The sequence below is a fragment of the Solanum tuberosum genome, unplaced genomic scaffold (genome assembly GCF_000226075.1).
Source record: "Solanum tuberosum cultivar DM 1-3 516 R44 unplaced genomic scaffold, SolTub_3.0 scf00285, whole genome shotgun sequence".
In the NCBI taxonomy this organism is placed as follows: domain Eukaryota; kingdom Viridiplantae; phylum Streptophyta; class Magnoliopsida; order Solanales; family Solanaceae; genus Solanum; species Solanum tuberosum.
Genome location: NW_006239208.1, coordinates 517,038 through 544,605, shown reverse-complemented (window position 1 = coordinate 544,605; position 27,568 = coordinate 517,038). Strand labels below are relative to the sequence as shown.

General features: G+C 34.9%; 1 protein-coding gene across 1 annotated transcript; it reads left to right on the top strand.

The window, feature by feature from the left end:
* Positions 1-1,879: 1,879 nt before the first annotated feature.
* LOC102582791 (carboxypeptidase SOL1) lies at positions 1,880-24,721 on the top strand. Its single transcript, XM_015314222.1, has 15 exons — positions 1,880-2,117; positions 2,352-2,442; positions 2,533-2,628; positions 4,502-4,532; positions 4,652-4,708; positions 6,350-6,445; positions 9,060-9,182; positions 19,771-19,875; positions 20,517-20,563; positions 20,775-20,900; positions 21,025-21,127; positions 21,719-21,781; positions 22,663-22,746; positions 23,234-23,297; positions 24,345-24,721. Exons 1-15 carry the CDS (start codon positions 2,024-2,026, stop codon positions 24,620-24,622), a joined length of 1,458 nt encoding a protein of 485 aa, XP_015169708.1. The 5' UTR covers positions 1,880-2,023; the 3' UTR covers positions 24,623-24,721.
* The last annotated feature ends 2,847 nt before the right edge of the window (positions 24,722-27,568 follow it).

Below are 27,568 nucleotides of genomic sequence, written 5' to 3'. Positions count from 1 at the left end.
AGGGGTATACAGGCTGATTGACACCTTCCGGGCTTGTGGGGGCCTGAGTAGGTGGTCTTGTGTGCTGTTTGTACCTGCCGAGCTTATGGGGGCTTGGTTAGGTTGTTGTTTTATTATTTTGATAGTTTAGATTTTAGGAGCAGGTCAGTACAATTATCTTATCCTTGATTTATTTATCAAATTATTCTAGTATATCAGGATACCTCATCATAGTATATTGCCTTTCATACTCTATACATTATTTTGTACTAACGCCCCATTGCCTTGGGGGCGCTGCATTCATGCATGTAGGTCCTGACAGACGACCGAGTAGACCTCCTTAGCAGCAGGATTGACTTATATCCGGTTGGTCAGCCCTTTTCCCCGGAGCTGCCAGAGTAGGGAGGTTTGTTACTTTTTGTTGTATATATTCTCATGGGTAGGCTGGGGTCCTGTCCCACCAATCTTTACTACTCTTAGAGGATTGCAGACTAGTGTGTGGGGTTTATAGCTACGTTATGGCCATGTTGGCCTATGTTGTTGGTTTGCTGAAGCTTGTGAGCTATTTGATATATTGTATTGATATATACCTGCTTTTAGTTTTGGTATAGATATCATGGTGGCCTCGACGGCCCAATCAGGACTTTTGTGCTAGTTGGCTATTTATTTATATGATTTCCTGGGAGTAGCTGTTTTTTTTATAGATCAGTTAACAGGGGCCTTGCCGGCCGAGGGCTTAATTTTAAGCCGAATTTTTTTTTCTTTTTTCTTGACTGTTTGTGGCTGCCATGCGCTAGTAGCAAATGGTTCGGTAGGGTCGGCTCGAGCCTAAGTTCTGGCATTAGGAGCCAGTTGTGCCCTTGAATCTGGGGCGTGACACCTTCAACCACCCTAAAAAAAGTGTGACCTAATCTATCAAAAGGTGTAGCCTTTGATCAAAGGCCATACTTTTAGACTTTAGGCAACACTTCAAGGGGTGGCCAAAAGATGCGTAATCTCTGTGATTTTAGGCCATACTTTTCAAACATCACCTTATTTGCCATATTTGTCAAATATTTCACAACATGAAAAAAGAAACATTGTTCAACTCTTTGACAACATTAAAAATTCAAAAGTTCTGCCCTTCCTCCCTATCTATCCAAGGGATGGAAAGACAAATGCCTTTGACATCCCCTTTAGTCAAGAATTGGAGCCTCACAATCACTAATCAATATGCTTTTCTCTCATGTTTTTCTTCATTCATTATTCAATATTTTGGTGTCTTAGGTGTAGAGGAAGCACATCAATCCATTCCGAACATAGTGGTTAAACTCTATTATGGTGATGATATTATAGGGGAGATCTCGCAAAGAAATAGCTTGACAACATGATGATAAAAGACTTAACACCTCTCATTTTTATTACTGTTTTAATATGAAACAAAAAAATGAAAAAATCAAAAGACTATTTTTTTTCAAAACCCCAATCGTGACATCCATTTTCTCCTACTTCACACCTCGATACACACACTTCTTACAGACTTGTAAAGATAAACACGCTTTCACATCTCCTTAACCCAACTTAGAACAAAGAAATTTTCTTTTCTCAAGGCTAATCGAAGGAGCAATTACTGTAGGAATAGGGTGGGGCTTATAGCTCATACGATTAAAGTACATGACTATGAATCACAATGTCGAAATTCTAATTATTTCTCCACATTCACAACCAGCCCCAAACGGAAGTACTTAATACCTTTTTCAAAAGATTAAAACTTCAAAAATTTGTCCAAGAATATATGTTATTAATTTGATGCATTGTGCATATAAACAAAAAAAACATTAATTTGTTATCATTTTTATCAAGATTTTAACCAATAAGATCTCTAAAATTACATGATCTATGATAGTCATTGATCATCACGTGCTAGACACGCGGTCTTTCCCTTTCCCTTTCGGCAACCGCAACAGAGCATTCATCAACTATCAGAAGAAGCAAAATTCAGGAGTAAACAAACAAATATGTTGAATCCTCTCCGATTAACTTAAACTTTAATCAGATTCAAACCATGAATCTCTTCTTCTTCTTCTCTCTTCTTTTTTCTTCTCTTTTCAATCTCTCTGTTGCCAGAGGCGGCTTTCCCAGCTCCATTAACGCTTCAGGTCTCATGATTTATGTATAGAATTTTTTTTTGAATCTTTAGAGCTTTAAATGTGTTTTTATTTGTTAATTTTAAGCTTAGCAATAATGGGTATTGATTATTATTTCCAATTTTGAAGTAGAACAAGTATAGTAGGTGTAATCGCTTCATTAATTAAAGAGGGTTGTTACTTGTAATGAATTCCTAATTATTTATTGTAAAAAGATTTTAATTAAATGTGATTTTTTTCTTATAGGTGTTGTGAATGGTAGCTTTGCAGCTTCAGCTAGGCATTTGTTTGCAGATATAAAAGTTTCTCTTGCTGAACAAGTGCAATTGAAAAGACTGTATGTTTAAACTCACCCTATGTTTTGATCATTTCTCGTGAAGTGCTAAGGAATATCTGAACAATCTGTTCCAATTTTTTGTATTTGCAGTGAAGAATTAGCGAAAGATTATATGTCAAATTCTGATCTTGAGAATGCTCTCATGTCGTTGAATCGTAGGTGCAGTGGGATATCTAGAGTGTACAGGTAACTTCAGGGGACCAAGAATGTGTATAATCTTCATTTTCATCTTTAAAGCATTTGGAGATTGTTATCCGTGTTTGTTAAGGAATGAATGTAGTCATGTTCCTTGTAATGAAATAAATAGACAACTTAATCATAGGGATTGATAGCAGATTTGTAGGGTTTTCCTTTTTAATTCATTCCATAATTAGGACTCTATGTACATGTATATCATCTTGTTACTTCATGGAATAATATATCGATTATTCTCCCATACTTTGTTTATTGTGTGGTATCTGTGCCAAGTCCTTCCAAGTTTAGGCCCCATGTTATGTTGTCCATGCTCCAATTGGTGGTTTGGGTGTGCAAGGGGTGTTAGAATGGGTTGGAGTCACACATTGATTGAGGAACCATCTGGTGGTCTCTTTATATGGATTTGACAATTCTCTCCTCAAGAGATGACTTTTGGGATTGAGTTAGGTTCAAGTGTCATGTTTTACACTATATCAGTGCCAAGTCCTTACATGTTTGGGGCCCCCATGTTACACTACCCATGCTCTAGTTGGTGGTCTGGGCGTAAAAGGGGTGTTAGACTGGGTTAGAGTTTAATATTGGTTGGGGAATAGACTGGTGGTCTCCTTATATAGACTTGGACAATCCTCCCCTCAAAGAACTAGCTATTGAGATTGAGTTAGGCCCAAGTATCATATCTTGCATGGTACAAGAGCCCAGTCCTTTCTTGTTTGGGCCCCACGTTATGTTTTCCATGCTTCAGTTGTCTATCTAGGCGTCTAGGAGAGTGTTAGAGTGGGTTAGAGTCCCAAATTGGTTAGGGAATAGACGGATGGTCTCTTGATATGGACTTGGACAATCTTTCCCTCAAGAGCTAGTTTTGGAGGTTGAGTTAGTCACAAGGGCCATATTTTACCTGTGCCTTTCACTATGTGTTTTGTCTTAATAAACTTTCCTCAAATACGACAATATTGCAATGTAAAATTAATGGCTATTGTACTTATATACTTGGATGCCCAAGACAATGCCTTTATTATTCTGAATGATCTCTTGCATTGGATCTTCATTTACCATACCCTGTCAAATGGCTGTACGGGTTATTCATGTGAATTTCTTTAAATGATAAGAAATAGCAAAAAAGTTGCACCCAAGAGCGTGACCTAGTGGTCAATGAAGTAAGGAGGAGAACCATAAGGTCTTAGGTTTAATCCTAGTGTTGAAAAAAAACACTAAGTGATTTGCCTAAGCTAGTTACCTGGTACCTTTGCTGGTGAAGGTGACAGGTACCCAATGGATAGTCGAGGTGCGCGCAAACGCCTGGAATCACTGTCATCGAAAAATGAAGAAGAAGAAGAAATAGCAAAAGGTTCACCTATGAGAGTTAAGTGCTACTTTATCATGTCTAACTTGCATGTGCTCCACAAACAAGAGAAAAACATACAAAAAAAATACTATCGTGGCTCTTGCTGTATCTGTAGGCACGTAATTTTGTAAAATCACCATGGGATTAATTCACACACACACAAAAAAAAAAAATTTAATTTTTTTTATGGTATTAATGATAATGGTGCCAGGATTATCATTAAATTACGGGCTTACATGATCCTATGAATGTGCTAAGCTGTGATATACTCGTGTAGGCCTCCTGGTGTGTTTAATGTTTGATGTGTATTCTAGTGTAACATAGTTGTATTGTTGCACTCAGATTAGAACTGTTATTTGTGGACGCTTTGATGGATAATCTTTTCTGTCATAGGTGGACTACAACTCTCTGTAGATTACTAATTGCTATATACTTATCTGGAGCCTCTGTTCTAATGATGCTGCTTTAACACCTAACTCATGCTTCTTCTCTCTTTGAGGGGTTTTTGGAATGTATTATCAGCATTGGAAAGAGTGTGCAGGGAGTTCCATTGGTAATGCTTTTTCTTCCTGTTTCTTAAATTTATATTCAACATCCTCCTTTTTTACTTGTTCTTGCTCCAAAGTTGTGAAATACCTTTAATATCAATGACTGAGTTGGCATTACTTACAGTGGGTGATGGAAATTTCTGACAAACCAGGCAAGGAAGAGGCTGAGCCTGCCTTTAAGGTATTGATATCTGCAATAATTATATTCCTGATTGTCATATGTCATAAATGAAACTAAATATTCTGAGGTAAAATATTGTTTGTGCTGGTATAGAGTTGAAAGAAATCTATTTCCAGTTTGTTCTAGCTTTGCTTACTGAGAAGGGTTAAACTGGTGAAAACTTGTGGATCCATTTCTAACTTATTGTGATGAGTGATGATAATTGTTAAGTTTCCCAAATAGGTAGAGGAAAACGGGTTGTTGTTTTTCTTTTATGTTCTTGGGCAATCCTCATCTCACGAGCTAGCTTTGGAGGAGAGAGTGTTAAGTATCTCACTTTGGTGGGCAGAAATGGGTTGCTGTCTTTGTATATGTTTTGGACAATCTTCACCTTATGAGCTAGCTTTTGATATTGAGTTAGGCCCTAGGTCAGTTTTCTTATCAGTAATGAAATTTTAGCTGGTGAATTTAGCTTGCAGTCTTTGCTCCTCTTCCTGCTTCTTGAGCTAAAAGTACCTTGTGCCTAAACAAATAAAATTCCGCGATGAACGAAGTACAAAAGCTTTGTACTCCCTCCGTCCCAATTTATGTGACACTTTTTCCTTTTTATTCAGCCCCAAAAAGAATGACACCTTTTTATATTTAGTATCAATTTGTCAAAAAACTTCTCATTTTATCCTTAATGAGATGATTTAGAGCCACACAAGTATCTATTGTTTATTTTAGACTACAAGTGTTGAAAGTCTTCCTTTCGTTTGTAAACTCCGTGCCTAGTCAAACACCTTCACATGTATTGGGACAGAGGGAGTAGTTTATTTTTTAAAGCTTAAGGTGGCATGCTGTCAGGCTTCATGTAGATTCTGATATCTTCCATTTTCTCTGAGATATTAGAGCTGAGTAGTACATATCTTGAAAAGTTATTATCAACAGTAATCCTTTTGACCATTTTATTTAGTTATGAAGAAATTGAAAGGGACATGCCTTAGTTTGAGATTTAACATTTGTATTACTTACTAGAAAAAAGGGACAAGGATATAACTTTAGATGTGCTGAACTAGGGTATCCTTGCAATTCGTTGCTGCTTATATTTTCTGCTAGTTCAAGACCTAATGATTCATGGTAAACTGCAGAAACTCGGAGGTGGAATAACCTCCTCCCCTACTGCACCAAACAAATAAAGAAACAATAGCAAAAGAGGCGTAAAGTAGGGGATACTGAAGCTTGATGTCTTTTTCCCATGGCTTATCATAAAAAGAAAGAAAACTGGGAGAGAGAATTATAAAGGTGCAGCAAAGTACTCTTGCCTTCAGTTAGAAGTAAACCCAATAATTGGTGGAAATGGGAAGAGAAAGATGGGATTCTAGCCAGTCATTTTACTATTTTGTCTGGCTGACTGAATGAAGTCAGAAAGAAAGCACCCGATCTGTAACTTTTATGGCTTTCTCAGCCTACATTACCATCGAAATATTGCTTTGATTGAAGATGTTGGAACTTATTTTATGCATGAGCTATAGCTGTTCCTGTGCTGCGAATATTAATTTTTCTTATCTCCTCTCTTTTCATCTTCTTATGTAATGAAATTAAATATTTGCAGTATCTGTTTCAAAGTTCTAGGAGCAATTATATTTGGTGATAAATTACTCAACAAGCTTCATATTGCAGTACATTGGCAATGTGCATGGGGATGAACCTGTAGGTCGTGAGCTTCTAATTCTTCTGGCGAACTGGCTTTGCGATAATTATATGAAGGATCCCTTGGTAATTGACTTCTCTGGCTAAATACATCCTCTTTAGAAGTTCATATAGGAGTATCTTTTTTATTAGATTCTGGACTTATGTTTCCCCTCTTTGTTGTTGATGAAGAATTCGTCATGATATACCTGATCCATGCATAATATCAGGAAAAATGGATACAAATTTTTGACTGCTACTTAGTATTGGCAATAGGTCTGAAAAGTATCTAAAAATATCGGGAAATGCAGAAAATTTATGTTTTTAATCTTGAAAATCTTAGTAAACAGCCTCTACCTTCCAAGGTAGGGATAAGGTCTGCGTACACTCTATAGTACCCTCCCCAGACCCCACTTGTGGGATTACACTGGGTATGTTGTTGTCGTAAAATCTTAGGAAATTCTTTGGTGAAAAGATGTCAAGTAATCAAGCATCCGAAGAGTCTTTGTAAATGTCCATCTTTACAAAGTATTTGAATATCTGAGGTTGAAATGAACAAAGAGAAAGGAAGTTTAAGATGTTCATTGTGTTCCTTGGCTAATACTGAAGCATTGTTTGTCAAGAAACCGATTCACTCGCCTTTAATCAAAATTACTACTCCCTCTGTCCCAAAATCCAAAAGTTGATCCCTAAACTTGGAGGCATTCTATGCAATCAAAACTGATTCTGCCTATTACAAGTTCCCTTTAACACCATAAGTCAAAAAATTGCAGCTTGACTTTACCTTTTGAGTAGCATTGGATTTGTCCTCAAAGCAGCTTGAATTTCTTTGCATCCACACTTGTCCACCAAGTACAGACAGGAATTCTATTCCAGCAGCTAGTTATTCCTTTATCCAGCTCTGCTCTATTCCAGCATCTCAAAAGATCAGTCGTAGTTCCTGGTCTAATCCATTGAACCCCACAAGTATCAAGAAAAGTTTTCCAAACTGATCTGTAATAGGGTGATGCAAGACTGAATGACTGATGCTCTCTGGTTGACCTCAACTAGTTTAGGGCCAGAAACATAGGGTAGGAATACAAAGGTCGACTGCAAGGTTATTCTGATAGACCTCATTATTTCTGTTTCCCTTTTACTTATTCCTTTCTTCAAATTACTAATTGAATATTCATAAGGTGGTCTATGCGTAGCTGACTTGTTAGTTGAGAAATATCTCTTTGGTGCTATTGCTTCCTTAATAATATTAAAGACATAAATTCCCCCCTGAATTTGTCCCGAAAAGTCAGTTACACGCTTAAACTATTGTGATGACCTATTACACACCTAATCTTATTCAAAGTGATATTAATACTCCCTTAGAAGGTGACATGGCACAGAAAGTGTTTTCACCTTCCTTAAAGTGCGTGAGAAGAAGAAAATTTATGTTAAAATGACAAGTTTAAACATGTGGCACTATTTTGTTGGTCATATAATTAAGTATTATAATTTCTAATATATCAATTATGTCACTTTTTTATCTTTTTATTGGTGACCCCAATTTCTTTAAAGCTTTTACATTTTTTTTTTTTTTTTAAGTTCTTCTTTACAAATTCTTTGTCACCATTGATGATTTCTTCAAATTTCCATCACTCTATCTAGAAAAGGAACTCTAAATAGAAGTAAAAATAGTGGGGATGATGTTGATTTCCACCAGAAAGTTAATAATTTTAACTTAAGGTTCATGATTTCTATTCGAACTCACCTGGGGATTCACCAGAGAAGAACACCGGAAAAAATTATGAGAAAGATAATGGCTTCTATTGAAAATCCTATGACTTTTATGCATAAATTTCATGTTTCATTGCCTACATTTTTCAAAAATTCATGGAAGAAAATTTCTATCTTTGTCTTCTTTGTTCTTGCCGGAGCACCACCCACAACCATCACAATGTTATTTTTGTCTCAAACCATCAATAGCATATTTGATTTTACACACAAAGAATACTAATGAAATGCTTGATTTTCATCCATAATTATCAAGATTTCAAAAGAACTTTTACAGATCTGAAAGTTTTTATTTGTTTCGCCGGCAACAATGGTGTTGCCCACCCGCCTATCGTCACCGCCAACATCACTAAACTTCATAATCATCTTATTGTCTCATGTTCTCTCTTCAAATTTCTTGTTTTCCCTTTAATTTATGAATAATGAAGAAGAAAGAAGAAATGGATTTTAAGAAGAAAGAAATGTAAGGTGGGAGGAGGAAGAAAGCCTAGGTTTCTACTTTTTGCAAAAGTCTAAGAAAATATTAAGCAAATATGGTTTAAAAAATTAAAATAATCTTATTTACGTGTCAAAACGCGTGTACAACACATTTTCACACAAAAACTGGTATTGTCTTCGGAAGGGGGTATTAATTTCACTTTAAACAAGATTGAGTGTGTAATAGGTCATCATGATAGTTTAAGCGCGTAACTGACTTTTCGGAACAAGTTCAGGGGGGAATTTATGTCTTTATACTTATTTTATTGTCTCAGATACTCATCTTGCTATTCCATGTTGTCTTAGACAAAATTGTGTAATTGGGTGAAATAATACTTCTTTTTGAACTATCTTGGTTCTTAATAAACTTTTTCCTTGTCCTAGGATGATGCAGAAAAAGTGTTCTTATTTTTTTCTTTTCAGAGTCTCAAAACTCAACTTTCTATGTTGGCTTGTACAGGCTACCCTGATTGTAGATAATGTTCATCTTCACATACTCCCATCTATGAATCCAGATGGGTTTTCATTGAGGAGGCGTGGAAATGCAAACAATATTGATTTGAACCGAGACTTTCCTGACCAGGTATCTCTTGGCATCCTGTACTATTGGATATTGTGTTATCTTTAAGTTTGATCTGTATGTTTTTAACAAGTATAATAACAATAATCATCATGCTAGCAAGTATATAGGAGAGATATTAAAATACATATCAAAGATCCAAATAGAGTTTCTAAGGGAGGTTCTTTTGGTTTTACAACAGTTCTTATTCCTAGAGTCATCTTAGCTACGGGACCACCATTAACAGGTCTAAACGCCCTCCTGGCTGTAACGACCTTACAAATTCGGCTGACCAACGTACGAACCGGATATTAATCGGTTACCTCATACTCATAGGAAAGAACGAATACCTCACACCAAGTATAGAAACAATATATAGGAACATGATAAGTATGATAATAAACATATATTTACAAACAACATGACGGAAATTATTAAAATACTACATTAAAATAATTTTTCCATGCCTTAGACAGTATATAGACTTAGTTGCTCATACTAAGTACGTATACTGCCAACATGGCTCTGATACCATAAGAACCTTTCAAAAAGATTTACCACTTAGGTAATTTTAGTTACATCACTCGTCGTAATATTAAAACTTGTGAGTCCACTATTGCTATTAATAATTCTTTAGAAATTATTTGTCTTCTCAAAGACAATGATATAAATCGTTATAAATTTGATTATAATTATTTGCATATTGGTTTAGTGCAAGTAGCTGTTAAGCCTCTCTTTAGAAAAGGCCTTGATATTCCTGTTTGTGTCATCCTTCGAGATGGCAGGTTTATAAATTTTGATGATTCTTTGTTAGGAGTTTTGCAGAGTAATCTAGCTGATGGGCCAGTTTACTTTAATTGTTATCCTAACTTTTCTGTTGATATCAATGATTCTAATGTCATGGATTCCTTAACTCTTAATGTCAAAACCAAAAATTTGAACAGTAAAATCAATACTCGTGAAATAGCTATTATTTACCGAGTCTACTATCGTCTTATGAAAGCCACTCTTGCTCCTAAAGCATGCATAGAAAGCCTGAAAGGTGAGACTATGCTTATGGAAGCCAACTATGAACATAGTTCTATCTTTGTTCCTCGTCTCTTAAAATGGAAAGATATACTCTCCAGCAATGATTGGCGTTTTGAAAACATAACTCAACCCTTTGCGTCTCGTTCTGAAAGATCTCAGATTGAAAGAGTTGTTCAGTTTCCCGATGGGTCAATAGAACTCAAGTTTCTTGATAATTCTATTAGGAGATCTTCTTCGTATCGAAGGTCATCCTGGTCCCCTTCTACTTCGTGTCCCTCAAGAACTGTTCCCAGGCCACCTTCTTCTTCAAAAACCCCAGAGGAAGCAGACGAAGCTGACGATGAAACTATTTCTGTTGCTGACAACAGTAAAGGTAAAGTCACAGGAGTAGACTTTTCAGGTAATGTACCTAAAGTGTTCTACCAAGATATTCCTGGCAGTCCCACTGCAAGTGAAATGGAACCTCCCAAAGACAATAAACCATCTTGGTTGCTCAGGATGCTTAAGACAAGAAAAACCTTTGAGCCCAATCCAGCCATATTGCATGAGCAATGGACTCATCCAGATAATCAGGTAAAGAGAAATTGGTATGTTGCTACATTTACTCTTTCTCAAAGAGAATCCTTTAGAGATTTATGGATGACTGATATGAGAAGAATCGGCTGTGAAATCGAATTCTTTAAATGGCTTGAAATGACTGGAAGAATTGAAAATTTGACAGTCTTTGCAGGGTATCATTAATAAATGGTATACTACTTCTAATAAGATTGTTGAATCTATTACTCCTCCTTTTGAAGGAATTAACATCCCAGGAACAGTGATCAAAGCTTCTCCTTTTAAAGAAAAAAGTGATAAGACTAGCACTATTCTCACTGCTGCAGACATCGACCGAGTAGTAGAACAAAACAACTACTCAAACCAAATTCTTCATGTTATCTCTAGACAAATAGAAGATACAAAACCCACTCTTAGTAGAAGACCAACTCCGGCTTCTACTTCATCCAACCATAATATTGAACCTAACCCAGGATTCAAACTCCCCGAATTTTCCAAAGAAAAATTCCCTAAATTATCTGACACTTTTGAAGTCACCGGAAATATTATTGACAAGATCAATGCCCAACTCAACAATTTCAACATCTCCAAAAAAGATGGAAAAACCCCAGTCAAGGTTTCTACTCTTAGAGAGAAATCTGTTTCAGACATTCAGGATAAAAACATCCTTCTACAAAAGCTATCCAATGGTCGTTTTCATAATATAAAAAACTACCATAACAAACCCTCTTTCCCAGACTTGCAGTATGAGGAAAATGCATTCTTGTCCACTTCCTCTCATGAAGGAAGAAGCATTACAGAATGGAACATTGATGGTCTTGCAGAGCATCAAATCTACAACAAGCTCCATGAAATGGGAGTTGCCATCACTGCATATAAAATGCGAGGTTCAGCAGATAAAGAAGCTGCTACTATGATTGCTTCAGGTTTCACGGGAATGATAAAACATTGGTGGGACAACTACTGCAATGATGAGACCAAGCATCTCATTATTAATGCCACAGCAACGGAGACAGTTGTTAAACTAGAAGGGAGCACTCAATCTACTTCCCAGGTTACAAGAGAAGATGCTTGTGCTACTCTCCTTTATCATATCGCTAAACACTTCATTGGCGAACCAAAACTATTTCAAGATAGGAGTCTCCAAATCCTAAATAATTTCAGCTGTCCAAATCTAGATAGCTTTATTCATTATAAGCATGCCTTACTCAGCAAAGTTATGATTCGTCCAGACTGCCATTTGGATTTTTGGAAAGAACGCTTCATCAGCGGACTTCCCCCACTCTTTGCTGATAAAGTAAGTTCAAGATCGCAATGACGGTCGTATTCCTTACAGTAATTTGACGTATGGTGATTTGGTAAGCACCATCAACATTGTAGGGCTTGAACTCTGCACAGATATCAAACTTAAGCACCAACTTAAGAAGGAACAGTCATCTTCAAAACGAGAACTTGGAAGTTTTTGTCTAGACTTTGGCTTTATCACTCCTCCTGATAAAGTAAAAAAGGATAAAAGTGAGAAGAAATCTCATAGGAAGAAATCTAGAAGAAGAGATGATTCTACCAGGCCTAGGAAAAAGAAATCTAGGTCCAAAAAATCTAGAGATACCAAAATAGACGTTTGTTGGACATGTGGCAAGACAGGCCATAAAGCTAATGAATGTCGTTCAAAAACCAAAAAGAAGAAAATCAATCTTCTTAACATGGATGAAGAAACCAAGGGTAAACTCCTTGCTATTCTTGACGAACCTTTTTCCGAATCTTCAGGTACATCTGATGAATACAGTGATGATGAAGACATTGATCTAGATTATGAATCAGATGCTAGCCAATCAGGAAAAGATTGCACCTGTACTGAAGCATTTTGTTCTTGCGACAGTACTCCTCAAACTATTAGAGTCCTTTCTGATCATTCGAAAGAAGCTCTTTTTGATGTTATTCAGCATATAGCTAATGATGAGGCTAGGAATTGTTTTCTCCTAGAACTCAAGAATATCATTCTCAACACGGACAAACCAAAATCCCGTCCAGTTGTAGAACCTTTTAGCATGAAACAAATCATGAGTCGTTCAGATAACCATTCTGAACCATCAATATCCGATCTTCGTCATGAAGTATCTAGTCTCAAGGAAGAGATTAGAGATATCAAATCCCGACTAGGAAAAGTCGAAATGGATGTTCTTACAAATCAAGTCCTCAAGAAGGCAACCTTACAGGACCCAGATTCAGACCATGAATCTACACAAGATAATGAAGTTGACTTCATCAACAATGATCATCTGGCTGAACCAATAGTCACTAATACCGGTAATAATCCTTCTAGCTCGATAGCTCCAGGAGTAACGGTAATCTCTTCGATTAGACCTCAGAGTCATCATATTCCTGTTAAAATAGTTGTTAATAAACATTTTGTGACTAACAAAATTGCTTTGCTTGATAGTGGTGCAGATCGCAACTGTATTGTAAAAGGTATAGTCCCTACAAAGTATTTGCAAAAAAGTACTTCAAAATTATACTCCACTATAGGAGAACTTTTGAAAATTAATTATAAGCTTTCTAAAGCTCATATTTGCAATAATGGCATTTGTTTAACAAATGATTTTGTAATTACTGAAGATATCATTCTTGGAATATCTTTTATCACTCAGATAAAACCTTATTTTACTGATTTAAATGGTATTAATACTACTATACTTGGAAATAATTTACATTTTCCTTTTGTTAAAACTGTTTCCCAAGATAAAAGTAACTTCATAAGGGAAAATATAGTTTTTCGTATTAATAACCTTTCACAACATATCACCTTTTTAAAGGATGAAATTCGTGTCAAGATAATCGAACAGATTTAAAAAACCCCGGAGATGATTACTAAAATAGCCAATCTTCAGAAAAGATTTGAAAAAGAAATATGTTCTGATTTTCCAAATGCTTTTTGTGAACGCAAAAAGCATATTGTTGACTTGCCATATATTGAAGGATTCAATGAACAGGCTATTACCACCAAGGCAAGGCCCATTCAAATGAATCATGAGATGATGAAATTTTGTAAGAAAGAGATTGACACTCTTTTAAAAAATAAGATTATCAGGATTTCTAAATCTCCTTGGAGTTGTTCTGCTTTCTACGTTAATAAAAACACGGAGAAAGAAAGAGGAGCACCAAGACTGGTAATCAATTATAAACCTTTAATCTCCGTTTTAAAATGGATCAGGTATCCCATACCCAACAAACGAGACCTTTTAAAAAGGACTTTTAAAGCTAATGTTTATAGCAAGTTTGATATGAAATTGGGGTTTTGGGAAATTCAGATTTCAGAAAAAGATAAATATAAAACTGCTTTCAATGTCCCGTTTGGACAATATGAATGGAATGTAATGCCTTTTGGGCTAAAGAACGCCCCTTCTGAATTTCAAAATATCATGAATTCCATATTCAATAATTATTCTTATATGTCAATTGTTTATATTGATGATGTGCTAATCGTTTCAGAGAACATTGACTCTCATTTTAAACATCTCAACACCTTCTTCAAGATTGTTAAGAATAATGGATTAGTTGTCAGTGCCAAGAAAATGGTACTCTTCCAAACCACCATCAGATTTTTAGGTTATGACCTTTATCAGGGCACTTATAAACTTATTTGCAGGGCCATAGAGTTCTCTTCTAAATTTCCAAATGAAATTCCTGATAAAACCCAACTTCAGAGGATTTTAGGAAGCTTAAATTATGTAGCTGATTTTATTCCAAAAGTCAGACATGTTTGCGAGCCTTTGTATAAAAGACTTAGGAAAAATCCAGTTCCTTGGAGTACTGAACAAACTCAAGCCGTCATCCGTGTCAAAACTTTAGTCCAAACTATTCCATGTCTAGGAATCCCAAACCCAGATGCATTTATGATTGTTGAGACTGATGCGTCTGATGCAGGTTACGGAGGAATCCTTAAACAAAAAGTAGATCTTGAATCTACAGAGCAACTAGTTCGTTTTACATCCGGAATCTGGAATTCCGCTCAAAAAAATTATTCAACTGTAAAAAAAGGAAGTTTTGTCTATAGTGCTATGTATCACTAGGTTCCAAGACGACCTAATCAATAAAGAATTTTTATTAAGAGTAGATTGTAAATCTGCTAAAGAAATCTTGCAAAAAGATGTTAAAAACCTTGTTTCAAAACAAATATTTGCTAGATGGCAAGCTCTACTATCTAGCTTTGATTTCAAAATTGATTTTATCAAAGGAGAAGATAATTCTCTACCAGATTTTCTAACTCATGAATTCTTGCAGGGAAAACATGAGGCCATTTAGACCAAACACTCCTTCCAAAGGAGACAACCTCCCAAAAGCAAAAATGGCTAGACCATTTATCCATCCTCCTTTAACCCCAACAAAAGCTGAAACTTCACAAAGGCCTGAACTAACCTTCCAAAACAAGTTCACAGGTCTAGCCGATTTTCCAAGGCTACCCTCTCCTTCCCAACAGAAGTTTCCGAGACTTCTTTGTCCACCTCAACCAAAGTTGATCAATCTTAGACCAACAAAGCCCTTTGAACAAGGAACATCTTCCAGCTCTATTCAAACCAAAGAGAGCTATACTATGAAAACACCTGAGTCTTTCGCCCAAGCTGTTAACCCTGAGTTAACCAAAACCATCCCTTCCAAACCAATCCCAAAAGAAGAATCTTTTGAATTTATTGTTTCACAGGTATTGCCTATAATGGCTCTCAACAAAGAATACGAAAATGTAGATACAGGAGTCCTAATCAGACCTTGTTACACAGATTTCAATTATGTGGATACTGATAATCCATTGAAGACCAGAAGATTCTATGAAACCATTCTTACTGATACAGATTCAATAGAAATTTAGCATTCTAGAGATGCAAACAATTATATTAATTATTCAAGGTTTACTATGAAGAAAATCTTGGATCCATTCGAATGGTTTGCAGACCATCTACATACTCCCATTGCTTTGACGATGACCCACAGGCCACAGACTTATAACTCATATGATTATAAGGCAGCATGGATGAATTTCCTTTATTTGAGACCAAGGCATACTTGGTTTGTAAAATATAGTCCAAGCATTATCAAAGTACCCATCCCCAGATGGTGGAACTTATTCGGAGGAATTGAAGAAAATTCTCCCCCCAACAATTTCTCAATAGGTTTGAAGAATTCCAAACTAAAGAAGAAATTATTACCCTACCAGCGCATATTAAATTATGCAAATATTATATTCAAAAAAGGATATCTTATATTATTTCTTGGAATTTCTCCAAGAATGATTTTGAAAGAATCCAATATTTGTGTAAACAAATTCAAGTCAAAGTTGGATTCCCAAACAACCAAATACTAAGGTCCAAGAAAAGACAAAATCTTCTACAAAGAGTTCATCCAAAGTAGCTCTCAAACAAAAATTGAAGGAAGCATTGGATAACATGTAAAAGTATGAAGAACACCAGGTCATGAAAATGATTGAAGATGCAGCTTCCACAGAAAGCAGCAGTGAAGACAATGGTGACATGTGTAATCCTAAAGGTTTAGTTTTGGCTTACCTGGACCCTGATTATGAATAGGAAAAAGACCCTTGTGGAAAAATAGAGGCAAAGTTGGAATTATTTTTTCATATAGTGGCATTTCACTATTCTAAATTAGCATCCAATGAGAAGCTACAAGACAAAACACTTTTGAGAAAAGATGTTTCATTATATCTCTTTAGTCAAAAAGAGATTCCCAATCAGTCACTTTTGAAAAAGAAGTGAACCCTAATGTTTTCCACTATGAGAAAATTATTCTCCACTTTAACAAAAGAACCCTTCCTTTTGTTGGTAACATCCAAGCCTTATACTTGTATGCCTAAGAAATAAAGCAACCTCTTCTTCTCCTATATAAGGAGACTTTGATTTACACTTAGAGGCATCAGAAAATTTCCAATATTATTCTGAAAACCTCTCTCTCTCTCTATTCCCTCTTGTAAGCTATGTTTGAAGATATTCAATAAACGTCAGTTTCTTGTAAGTTATTTCTATTTTAATTCCGCATTACTTAAGATCCTTCTTATGGTATCAAAGCCTTAAAAAGGATCTTAAGTAATACGGAATTAAAATAGAAATAACTTACAAGAAACTGACGTTTATTGAATATCTTCAAACATAGCTTACACATAAGAAGGATCTTAAGTAATGCGGAATTAAAATAGAAATAACTTAAAAGAAACTAACGTTTATTGAATATCTTCAAACATAACTTACAAGAGGGAATAGAGAGAGAGGTTTTCAGAATAATATTGGAAATTTTCTGATGCCTCTAAGTGTAAATCAAAGTCTCCTTATATAGGAGAAGAAGAGGTTGCCTTTATTTATTAGGCATACAAGTGTAAGGCTTGGATGTTACCAACAAAAGGAGGGGTCTACTTCTTTTGTTAAAGTAGAGACAGTGGAGAATAATTTTCTCATAGTGGAAAACATTAGGGTTCACTTCTATTTCAAAAGTGACTGATTGGGAATCTCTTTTTGACTAAAGAGATATAATTGAACATCTTTTCTCAAAAGTGTTTTGTCTTGTAGCTTCTCATTGGGTGCTAATTTAGAATAGTGAAATACCACTATATGGAAAAATAATTTCGGCTTTGTCTCTATTTTTCCACAAGGGTCTTTTTCCTATTCATAATCAGGGTCCATGCAAGCCAAGGCTAAACCTTTGGGATTACACATGTCACCATTGTCTTCACTGCTGCTTTCTGTGGAAGCTGCATCTTCAATCATTTTCATGATCTGGTGTTCTTCATACTTTTCCATGTTATCCAATGCTTACTTCAATTTTTGTTTGAGAGTTACTTTGGATGAACTCTTTGTAGAAGATTTTGTCTTTTCTTGGACCTTAGTATTTGGTTGTTTGGGAATCCAACCTTTGACTTGAATTTGTTTACACAAATATTAGATTCTTTCAAAATCATTCTTGGAGAAATTCCAAGAAATAATATAAGATATCCTGTTTTGAATATAATATTTGCATAATTTAATATGCGCTAGTAGGGTAGTAATTTCTTCTTTGGTTTGGAATTCTTCAAACCTATTGAGAAATTGTTGGGGGAGAATTTTCTCAATTCCTCCGAATAAGTTCCACCATCTGGGGATGGGTACTTTGATAATGCTTGGACTATATTTTTCAAACCAAGTATGCCTTGGTCTCAAATAAAGGAAATTCATCCATGCTGCCTTATAACATACCAGTTATAAGTTTGTGGCCTGTGGGTCATCGTCAAAGCAATGGGAGAATGTAGATGGTCTACAAACCATTCGAATGGATCCAAGATTTTCTTCATAGTAAACCTTGAATAATTAATATAATTGTTTGCATCTCTAGAATGCTCAATTTCTATTGAATCCGTATCAGTAAGAATGACTTCATAGAATCTTCCGGTCTTCAATGGATTATCAGTATCCATATAATTGGAATCTGTGTAACAAGGTCTGATTAGGACTTCTGTATCTACATTTCCGTATTCTTTGTTGAGAGCCATTAGACCAAACACTCCTTCCAAAGGAGACAACCTCCCAAAAGCAAAAATGGCTAGACCATTTATCCATCCTCCTTTAACCCCAACAAAAGCTGAAACTTCACAAAGGCCTGAACTAACCTTCCAAAACAAGTTCACAGGTCTAGCCGATTTTCCAAGGCTACCCTCTCCTTCCCAACAGAAGTTTCCGAGACTTCCTTGTCCACCTCAACCAAAGTTGATCAATCTTAGACCAACAAAGCCCTTTGAACAAGGATTACACCACAACCCCAGATTAGTTGGTGTCAGCTTTATGAATCATCATTCCCACAGTGGTAAACAAAAATATCATCCCAAAATCTGTGAATAATTCAGGCTTTAAGTCTAAAGAACCAGAACAAACAGGAAACTAGTGAAGTACAAAACACTTATACTCATCCCTGACTTGTTTTTCCTTGATGTTGATAAAATGAAGAGTTTAGAAGCTCATGATGAAAAAGGAACAGAACAAGTTCAAAAGGAGTTCTTCAACTATTAGTAGTCTACTGATTAACTTTAAAAAATTAATAATGAACTAGAATATTCAAAGAAAGGGACTTGGAGTCACTGCAGCATGATCAGTTCTCTGGTGTAGTGAAAAATCGTCAGATGTATGAGCTTCATGATGTAAATTAGACTTATCATATGTCAAGGGAGAGGAACACGATCATCATTAGTTCCACTGCACTAGTATTAGATTCTTATTTGGCTATAAGCTTAAATTAACTGGAAGCTTAACAAAGGCAAAAGTGAGTAGGATTATTGCAATTTCTAAAAAAAAGAAAGTCTTAAGATGTTCTTAGAGGATAATTTGCACTGGTTAGTGGTTAACCTGGTATAATCTTGACAATTTTGATGCATGTTCCTTATAAAATAAAAATAATGTAGGCTGTATTCATCAAAAGGAAATGTAGGTTATAATCTTATCTTCAAATAACTGATCCCAGAAAAAAAAAAAAAGAGTAATGTCTCGATTATTGACATTATTTAGCAATCAGTAAGGACTTTGATCATTGCTTAGTGCCATAATTTTTTTCCATATAAACTATAGAATTCGTTGTCTTGTCCTGTTTCTTGTTGAAAAGGCAAAGAAAGGGGAGCGGTTGCTGATTCACATCCTTTGGTGAAGTCTAGAAAATGTTGATTCAAATATTCTCTCAACATTCTTTGTAGTAACTTGAGTTCCAAAATGTGGTTCAAATTCCCTTTTATTGATTTTTTCCATATGGTTTATTGTGAGACTTTGGAAGTTGGCCTTTGAGATCAAATTCAACTTAAAATGTAGATCGCATGTCCTCTAAGTTTCTTAAGTTTACCTTCAAATTGAAATTAAAAGCTTGTTCGGATTATGTTGACTTCAATGGGCTACTCTTTGTTGCGTCACAAACCCACTTCTTATTGAAATGCTGCTCTTGTTTTTGAATTTGATTCTTATCCTCTCTTCTATGTATACTAATAATACCAAGGATTAACTGCTATGAGATGACACAGTTCTTTCACATGAATGATGATCCTGGTGCACATCAACCTGAAACAAAAGCCATCATGCGTTGGTTGGAGGAGATATGCTTCACAGCATCTGCTAGTTTGCACGGGGTAAATATTCAGATACTCTTTCATCTAATTATGCATTGCATTAGAATGTCCTTGCTCCTTTGTTTATATCATAGTTAAGAGTAATGTGGCTTTTGCACGTGTAGCGAAGTAAATTATTTTGCAATTTCTAATCTTTTCATGTGTCACTTTAGCTACATTTTAGTAGTTGTGGTGACTGTTTAACTTATGGTCATTTCTTTTTGGCTGTTGAATGACGTTTGAGTATGAAGTTTCCACTTTCATATAAAGCACGAGTAGTCATGATTATCCTTGTTCCACCTATGCAGCTTCAAATGGCAGAGCTAATGGATTAGTTCAAATAATGAAGCTTCAGCTGATAAGTAACTTATAATGTATAATTATTTTTGGATCATAAGGAATTTCAAAATGGATGATGATATAGGTGTGGAGAGGAATTCTCAGAAGAAAATCTGTGATAAAGTGATAATACTTTATAAAGGAAAAAAGTGAAGAAAATTTGTGATAATAAAACATCTTACTATAAGGGAACTGCTTGTCCAGTCCTTTACAATATTGTTGGTTCTTTAGGGATAATAGAGTTTTTTTTTCATTGCTTCATTAATATGAAAATGTTGGAGAAGTTGACATCGAGAGTTAATAATATTGTTCTATTTCAACAGGGAGCACTTGTAGCAAATTATCCATGGGATGGAACAGAGAACAAAAAGTGAGTCTCTGATGGCAGTTTGTTATCCTTCAAATTTTAAGTATTTCGATAAGAGGCTCGATCTGTTTAGAGGACCATGCTTTAGTTATTTGGTTTGCTTTCGTATTTATTGATATCCCGAGTCTCTAGTTGTCTTCAGATACTTTCTAAATTTTCATGCCAACCATAATTTACTGATAATTTTCAAGACATATGTACACATCATTTTCAGAAAATATTATTATGGCTGTCCAGATGATGAAACATTCAAATACATGGCTAGCATCTACAGTCGTTCCCATCATAACATGTCTCTAAGTGAGGAGTTTCCAGGAGGAATTACAAATGGTGCATATTGGTAAATAATGGAGATAATCCAATTAAATTTATCATGTTAAAATTTCAGGTTTAGAACTCCTTCGAGGCTTTATTTTTTTCTGCTGTTGCTCACAAAACATAGTTTCTTTTGTTTCTTCCTGCAGGTATCCAATCTATGGAGGTATGCAAGACTGGAATTACTTACATGCTGGTTGTTTTGAACTTACTCTAGAGATTAGTGATGACAAATGGCCTAATGCGAGTGAGGTTAGATCTCAGTTTGCATCAATATAACTTTAAGTTGGTGAAAATGCATGACTCTTGAAGGGTCTTCCGCATCCAGCTACATGATTTATCTTCGGAATCTATCCTCTTCATTTAAGCATCTGTGTATTGGCAATAGCCTCCTCCTTAATTCTGATCATGTGATTTTGCAATTATTAATTGGATAATTTGATGGAAAACCTTTTCTGCGTTAACTTCTGTGGGCTATTGCTCGAGCATATATGTAGATGGTGAATATGGTAATCTCTAAGTAATCAAATTACTTCTTCCATTTATATCATAAAATGAGAAGTATTTTAGTATGGCAGCGTGTTAGGTGGGGGGAAAATGAACCTTACCTCTGACTTTGGGGTTTAAATTAGTATACCGTGTAACTGGGAACTTCTAGTGAGATGGCTCGCTTAAGTCTGATCATAAAAGAGAAAGACACTTTGGTGAATAAGAGTATAGTTTCTAAGTGGAGTCCCGTTTGGGTGATACCCTTTCCTGAGTTTTCATCATACTTCATACTCTGTTCTGCATGGCGTCCACAATGCTACACCTGTTTATATCCAAGTATTTGTTTATTTGCAGCTTCCTACTCTTTTTGAGTACAACAAGATGAGTATGCTAAATCTTGTCGCAAGCCTTGTGAAGGTAACTTCATCTCATCTATCATTTTGCACTTCTTGACTTTAGGAAATGTTTTATTTTCTGAAAATCTCTCGTTGATTTACTTTTCTTTACTTAGATCAACTACAATCTCTATTATCATCATCATCATAATACTACTACTGCTACTACTTTTGTTTGAGCAAAGTTATTAAGGTAAGAGTTGAAGCTTTTTAATGTGTTCTAACAGAGGTTGTCCCACGTGGAGTCTAAATTGTGCTGGAGAATTTTAACTTTTAAAATATTTAAGTGGGTGCCTTGGTACCTTTCTTTATTTGATAATGAAGTAGGTCCCTTGGTACTTCTAGTGACATTTTGGTAAAGTATTGAAAAATGAAGAGACATCATTTCTTTTTAAAAAAATGGAAACAATCCTAAAGAATGAAGCAGGACAGGAAACTAGAAAAGGACGAGGTTCTTTAAATATATTGAGATTTTTATTATGTTAATTACTAAACAGAGATATTTGAGATTATTTGTTTCTTTAACTTCCCAGACCCCATTTACGGGATTCACACAATGGGTATTTTGTTGTTTATGTGACTAGCTGTGTGCCATCATGTCACATTCGGTAACCAGAATTGGGATGAGCTTGACTTTGATACCATGTAAAGAAATGAACCTTGGGGCTAATTCAATCCCAAAAGTTAGCTCATAAGTTGAGAATTACCTAAGACCAAATAACGAAGTTGATCCCACATCCCACAACTGATGTGGGACAACACCCACAAAACATGATATCAATCGCAAATGTACCCTAGAGTTGTAAGAGTCTCTTCTGGCAGATCAAATTGGCATTCTTTCTTTCTGATTGATTTCTTTTGCAGACGTATGCTTCACATTAAACTTGATTTAATCTAATATAGACAGGAATACACGGAAGGATTTTCTCATCAGATGAGGGCAAGCCTTTATCTGCCTCGATAGCTATAAAAGGGCTAAATTCCACGGTGCGTTTTTCATTTTCAAATCCTTTTAGTCATCGTTTAAAGTTGTGAGATATATTCTCAATTTGATGTGATATCACCATGTGGTTCTGATAGAATTGTGTGTTGATATCAATATCAGGAACTTCATCTTTAGAGTATTTCTGACACTCATCTAGGCCCTTGTAATTATTTCAGCTCTATTCATTTAGATTATATGGAAAAAGTAGTATTGCAGGTTCATCTTATTTTATTCTGCAGAAACCCCATTTTCCTGTTGCCTGTAGTTTTTGTTTTGTTTGTTGATTGGTTCTTCTTTTTCTTTTTCCTTTCTCTATTTCCTCTTTTTGGTGGTTTCTTTTTTCTGCTCCACATACTGGCTATTTATTTATTCCATGTCATGTGTGACTCCATCTTTGGTCTAGTTTAAACTCTGGCATTAAATGGGCCTCGTGATGGACAATTCATATCTCTACGACAATTATCTAACTGTTCCTGCCATTTTCTTCAGATACATGCAAGGGAAACATTAGCCGATTACCACCGCTTGCTGGTGCCTGGGGGAAAATATGAAGGTAACCACAGATTAAAGCAATAAAAACTCTTTTTTATTACTTATCAAAAGGGAAAATAATACCCTTCTCTTTCTCATAAATAGGATAAGAAATTTAAACAAATTGTTACTGTTCTTTTTGAAGAGTATAAAAGAGCTCAGAGTGAAGCGAAGTCCGTTTTTTTGCAAAACCTGAGCTCTAGACGGCTCTTCCCAAAAGCTAGACATGTGAGAAAGGGAGAATGAAATGGATGAACTATCATGAAAAAATAAAGAAAAGGGTGGTAAAAATCTGGTTAAATAAATTAATGACTATACTCGACAAGCTTTGACATAAAATAGGACGATTAAAAGAGGGAGATGTTATTTTGATCAATTGCTCAACTCGTATCATGGCTGCCTTTACAGATCTCCATATATACGTCCAAGGCTTATACCTTTGGTATACTCCGTAAATTAAGTGTGGAGGAGTAAAAATATTTCGATGAAAAAAAGATAGTTATATAAACTTGTGGTCTAAATGGAATATCTGTAGAGGTCTTAAATAGCTGGTCGATGTTTGTACATTTGCATCAGGTCGATATTTCACCAGAGTTTTTCTTAGGTTTGCGTAGTGATTGTATATAAGTATAGGGGTATGTTTAAGATTTAGAGAACTTCTAACTTCTCCTAAAAAAGATAAAATTATCTGGTATTGGAGGGAGGCGGGTGAACATTCAGTGTGAAATTAGCTCGGGATAACACTCAGCCATATGCTCATCTCCGATGACATCAAATGGGGGAAAATAGATATTGAAGATTCAATTAGCCAATCGTTTGAATAGTTTTTTTCGTAAGCTAGAATTTCATGTAAATACTACACTATTTCAGCCTTACTTGTATCAAACTCATCACAGTTATTAACTATAACCTCTATGAGAGGAGTGGTTTTACAAAAATATTGTCAATTAAGTTACTACTAACAATCTGGTATGTACATAAAATACGGTAGAAGTTGGATGTTGCTTGTGTCTAATTGCAAAACGCTTCATTCTTTTGCGTGGATTAATCCTGAAACCTCAATTTGCAGTGATCGCGACAATGCCAGGATACAAGTCAAGGAGTACGAGCATTATGTTGGGGGAAGAAGCAATGACAGTGGATTTTGTTATGGATCCAATTATCACTCCCATAAATAGCTTTTTGCAAAGGGGATGGAGTTGCAGCTTGCCAGGTCCTCATTTAGAAGTTTTTTTCATTTTGGTTTTGGTATTAGTTTCAGTATTCCTTTGCTTTTTATTAAAGAGGAGAGTAGTTTTAAACTATCCAAAACAGAGACAGACAAAAAGGTCTGTTCTTGGGGTATGAAGTTTAACACACACGTTTTCGCGTTACGATATTTGTAAGACTGAAAAATTATATATTTATGATACTAATAGTGAAAAAGATGATCATCATTTTCCTATAGTTTGTTCCTTGTGATTTTTCAGCGCTTTCTAATGAAGATGACTTCATTTAGCGAGACCTCTGGTTAAGCTTGGCTCCTCTTTAGTGGTGCCTCCTCCATTACTGGTTTTTCTGCGATATTATAACAGTCGGAAGGCAAGAATAACAAGGTTATTTCTGTCACTAGTGGGAAAATTAAGAGTTGATTTATTAGACGGTCATTCAACTACTTATTATCTTAGAAAGTCATTTATTTTTTATTTCAATTTTCTTCAAAAGAAAAAAAAAAACTTTTTTTTGAGATAATAACTAGTAGAGTAGTAGTTGACCAACAAGGGTTGTGTTGTAGTGATAAGTACTCCTTCATCCTTGACCAGAAGTCTTGGGTTCATGTGCCCCTAGATACAGAAACGACTTTGTTAGGGAGCATTTTACCCTCCAATGTGGGACTTTCTGATGTGAATCTAAATTCAGTCGGACTTCAATATGGATATCGAATATAAAGTGGGAAACAAAAAAGACTATTAGTTTAGTGACGATCTGAAAAATCAACTCGAAAAGTTGAAAGAAATCAAGGAGACAAATTGGTAAAACCAATTGAAATGCACCATTGAAGTCTTTGATTCAACTTTTTTTTTTGGTTGTGGGGGGGGCGTCGTTGTTTAGAAGGAAAAAGAATTGATGAAACTAATTGCACCTCATTTAGTATAAGATTGTGTATATAGTTGGGCTCTACTGTGATTATATAATCACGCATGGAAAATTAAAAAAAAAAAAGATTGTTTATTTTAGCAGCACGTTTAATAACTTCCTAATTATTACTAGGATACCATTTAATTAATTAATAGTAGTTAGTATGTTCCTAATCAACGTGGATTGATTACTAATTAATTCACATAGCTAATTACTTATTTTAAGTCCCCACATATCTGTAATTCAAGATCTTCACTTGTCCTTTTACTTCCTTTTTTTTTTTTCAATTGGCCATGCATGGTTACCAATTACCATTGTGCACTCAAAAGTCTAACTTGATGGCCCAAATGACATTAATTGCTGCGAAACTTGTGTACTATTTTTTTTGTCTTCTTTTTGACATTTTAAACATGCATAAGCATGGGGGTGTTCCCATATAATGGCCTCAAAACACACCTACCCATTCACTTTGAGGCGTTAGATGGACGAATTGAGCTGAATTTAGATGGATCAAAAGTTATTTGGGCTTATAGGTTAACAGGCCGTCAGAATCAATTCGTGTAATTCTTATTAAGTTAAAATTGCTTTGTTTATTCTATTATATTTTTCTTATTATCATGACAATGTATAATATATCAATTAAAAATTAAATTTGTAGTTTTTTGGCCATAGCAATAAAGGTAAGGAGTCTAAACAAATTGAGATGATTTTTGGTTGCTCTTAAATGGTCAAGAGTCATAATTCTATTCCATCACTTGAGAGAATAAGTACCACTTGAAGAAAAAAAAGTGTATTTTTATAATTGTTTAAAGTAACCTTTTTATATTTTATTTTTGGGTACATAATTGTTTAAGTAACTTTTGGAATTTTATATTATCAAAATGAATTTCTCCTTACCTATTTTTTATTAAAGAGTTGCAAGTTCGAACGTATCCATTTATTGTGCCATCACAGGACAATTTGGTAACAACTATTGAGATTCACACGACTTTTAATTTGCCCAACTCCATTTGAGATACGGATTTTTCGAAAAAAAATCTTAATAACTCAATTGAATGACTATGTAAACTTTCATTAGTGAGAGTTGGATTTGTCTTTTGTAATTTTCTCTCCCAACCCCTTTCGACAAATGTGGCTTTGTTACTATCCAAAACATATTAACACGTGAAATATGTATTTTATTTGCACTTATTATTAACCATGATAATAATAATTACTAATATATATTATGTTAATTTAATACTCAATCATGATAAATTAATTAATATGATTAGGTATAAATATTTGATGGGGCTAAATATTTCCATAAAAAAATAGTCCCTTTCTTAAAGAACAAGTCATAAAGTGAATACTACATAATTTGAAAAATGAATAGTTATACTTCATCAATGACTTTCACCCTTAAAAAATCAATTGTCATAGGCAAGTGACAAAAAGATAAGTTTGACAAAATACACACCATCCCTTTATAACAACCTTATAACTACGGCATCGATATTCACTCCGTTTTAAAATAAATGATGTTTTAGGTATTAAGAAGAAATTAATTTTACTCTTTCAAAATTTACCTAAATCATAATATAAATGGAGTTTTACACCTTAAAGAATCTCTGCTTTCATCAAAATATTTTAATAAAGATAAACTAGTAAGTAATATCTTAAAGAATATAATGCGATTAAATTAAAACATCATTTATTTTGAAACGAAGAGAATATAATATATTATCTTACCTTTTTATTTGGAATCTTCTTTTGAAAGCAATCAATGGTTGTCAGTGAACATGACAAGAATAGGAATAAATAAAAAAAATGAGGACTGCATGCATAGTTGTTTTTCCCAATTTATGGCATCAATCTTTTTTGAGTCAATCAAACTGTAAACTTTTTGCTTCTCTTGTTAGAGAAAAAGACTTTTATATAATTTAGTAATTTATGGGCTCCACTTTTGGTGTAGGTAGGTCCTATTGTATCAGTCAATATCAATTTGTATCATGTATATTATATTGTAGGCCAAACACATACTCCCTCCGTCCCTATTTAGTTGTCCATATTTCCTTTTTTAGTTGTCCCTATTTAGTTGTCCATTTTGACAAATCAAGAAAGGACAACAAATTTTTTCCTACCCTTATTTACACTTCTTGAAAATTGTAAAAGTGTATGTTATTTCCCTCCAAT

What these genes read in the sequence shown, in the direction of transcription:
- LOC102582791 (XM_015314222.1), top strand. Translation starts at nt 2,024, where the DNA reads ATGAATCTCTTCTTCTTCTTCTCTCTTCTTTTTTCTTCTCTTTTCAAT. An exon ending in GTGTGCAGGGAGTTCCATTG is followed by an intron (nt 4,533 to 4,651) that starts GTAATGCTTTTT and finishes CATTACTTACAG; the next exon opens with TGGGTGATGGAAATTTCTGA. An exon ending in ATTATATGAAGGATCCCTTG is followed by an intron (nt 6,446 to 9,059) that starts GTAATTGACTTC and finishes TGGCTTGTACAG; the next exon opens with GCTACCCTGATTGTAGATAA.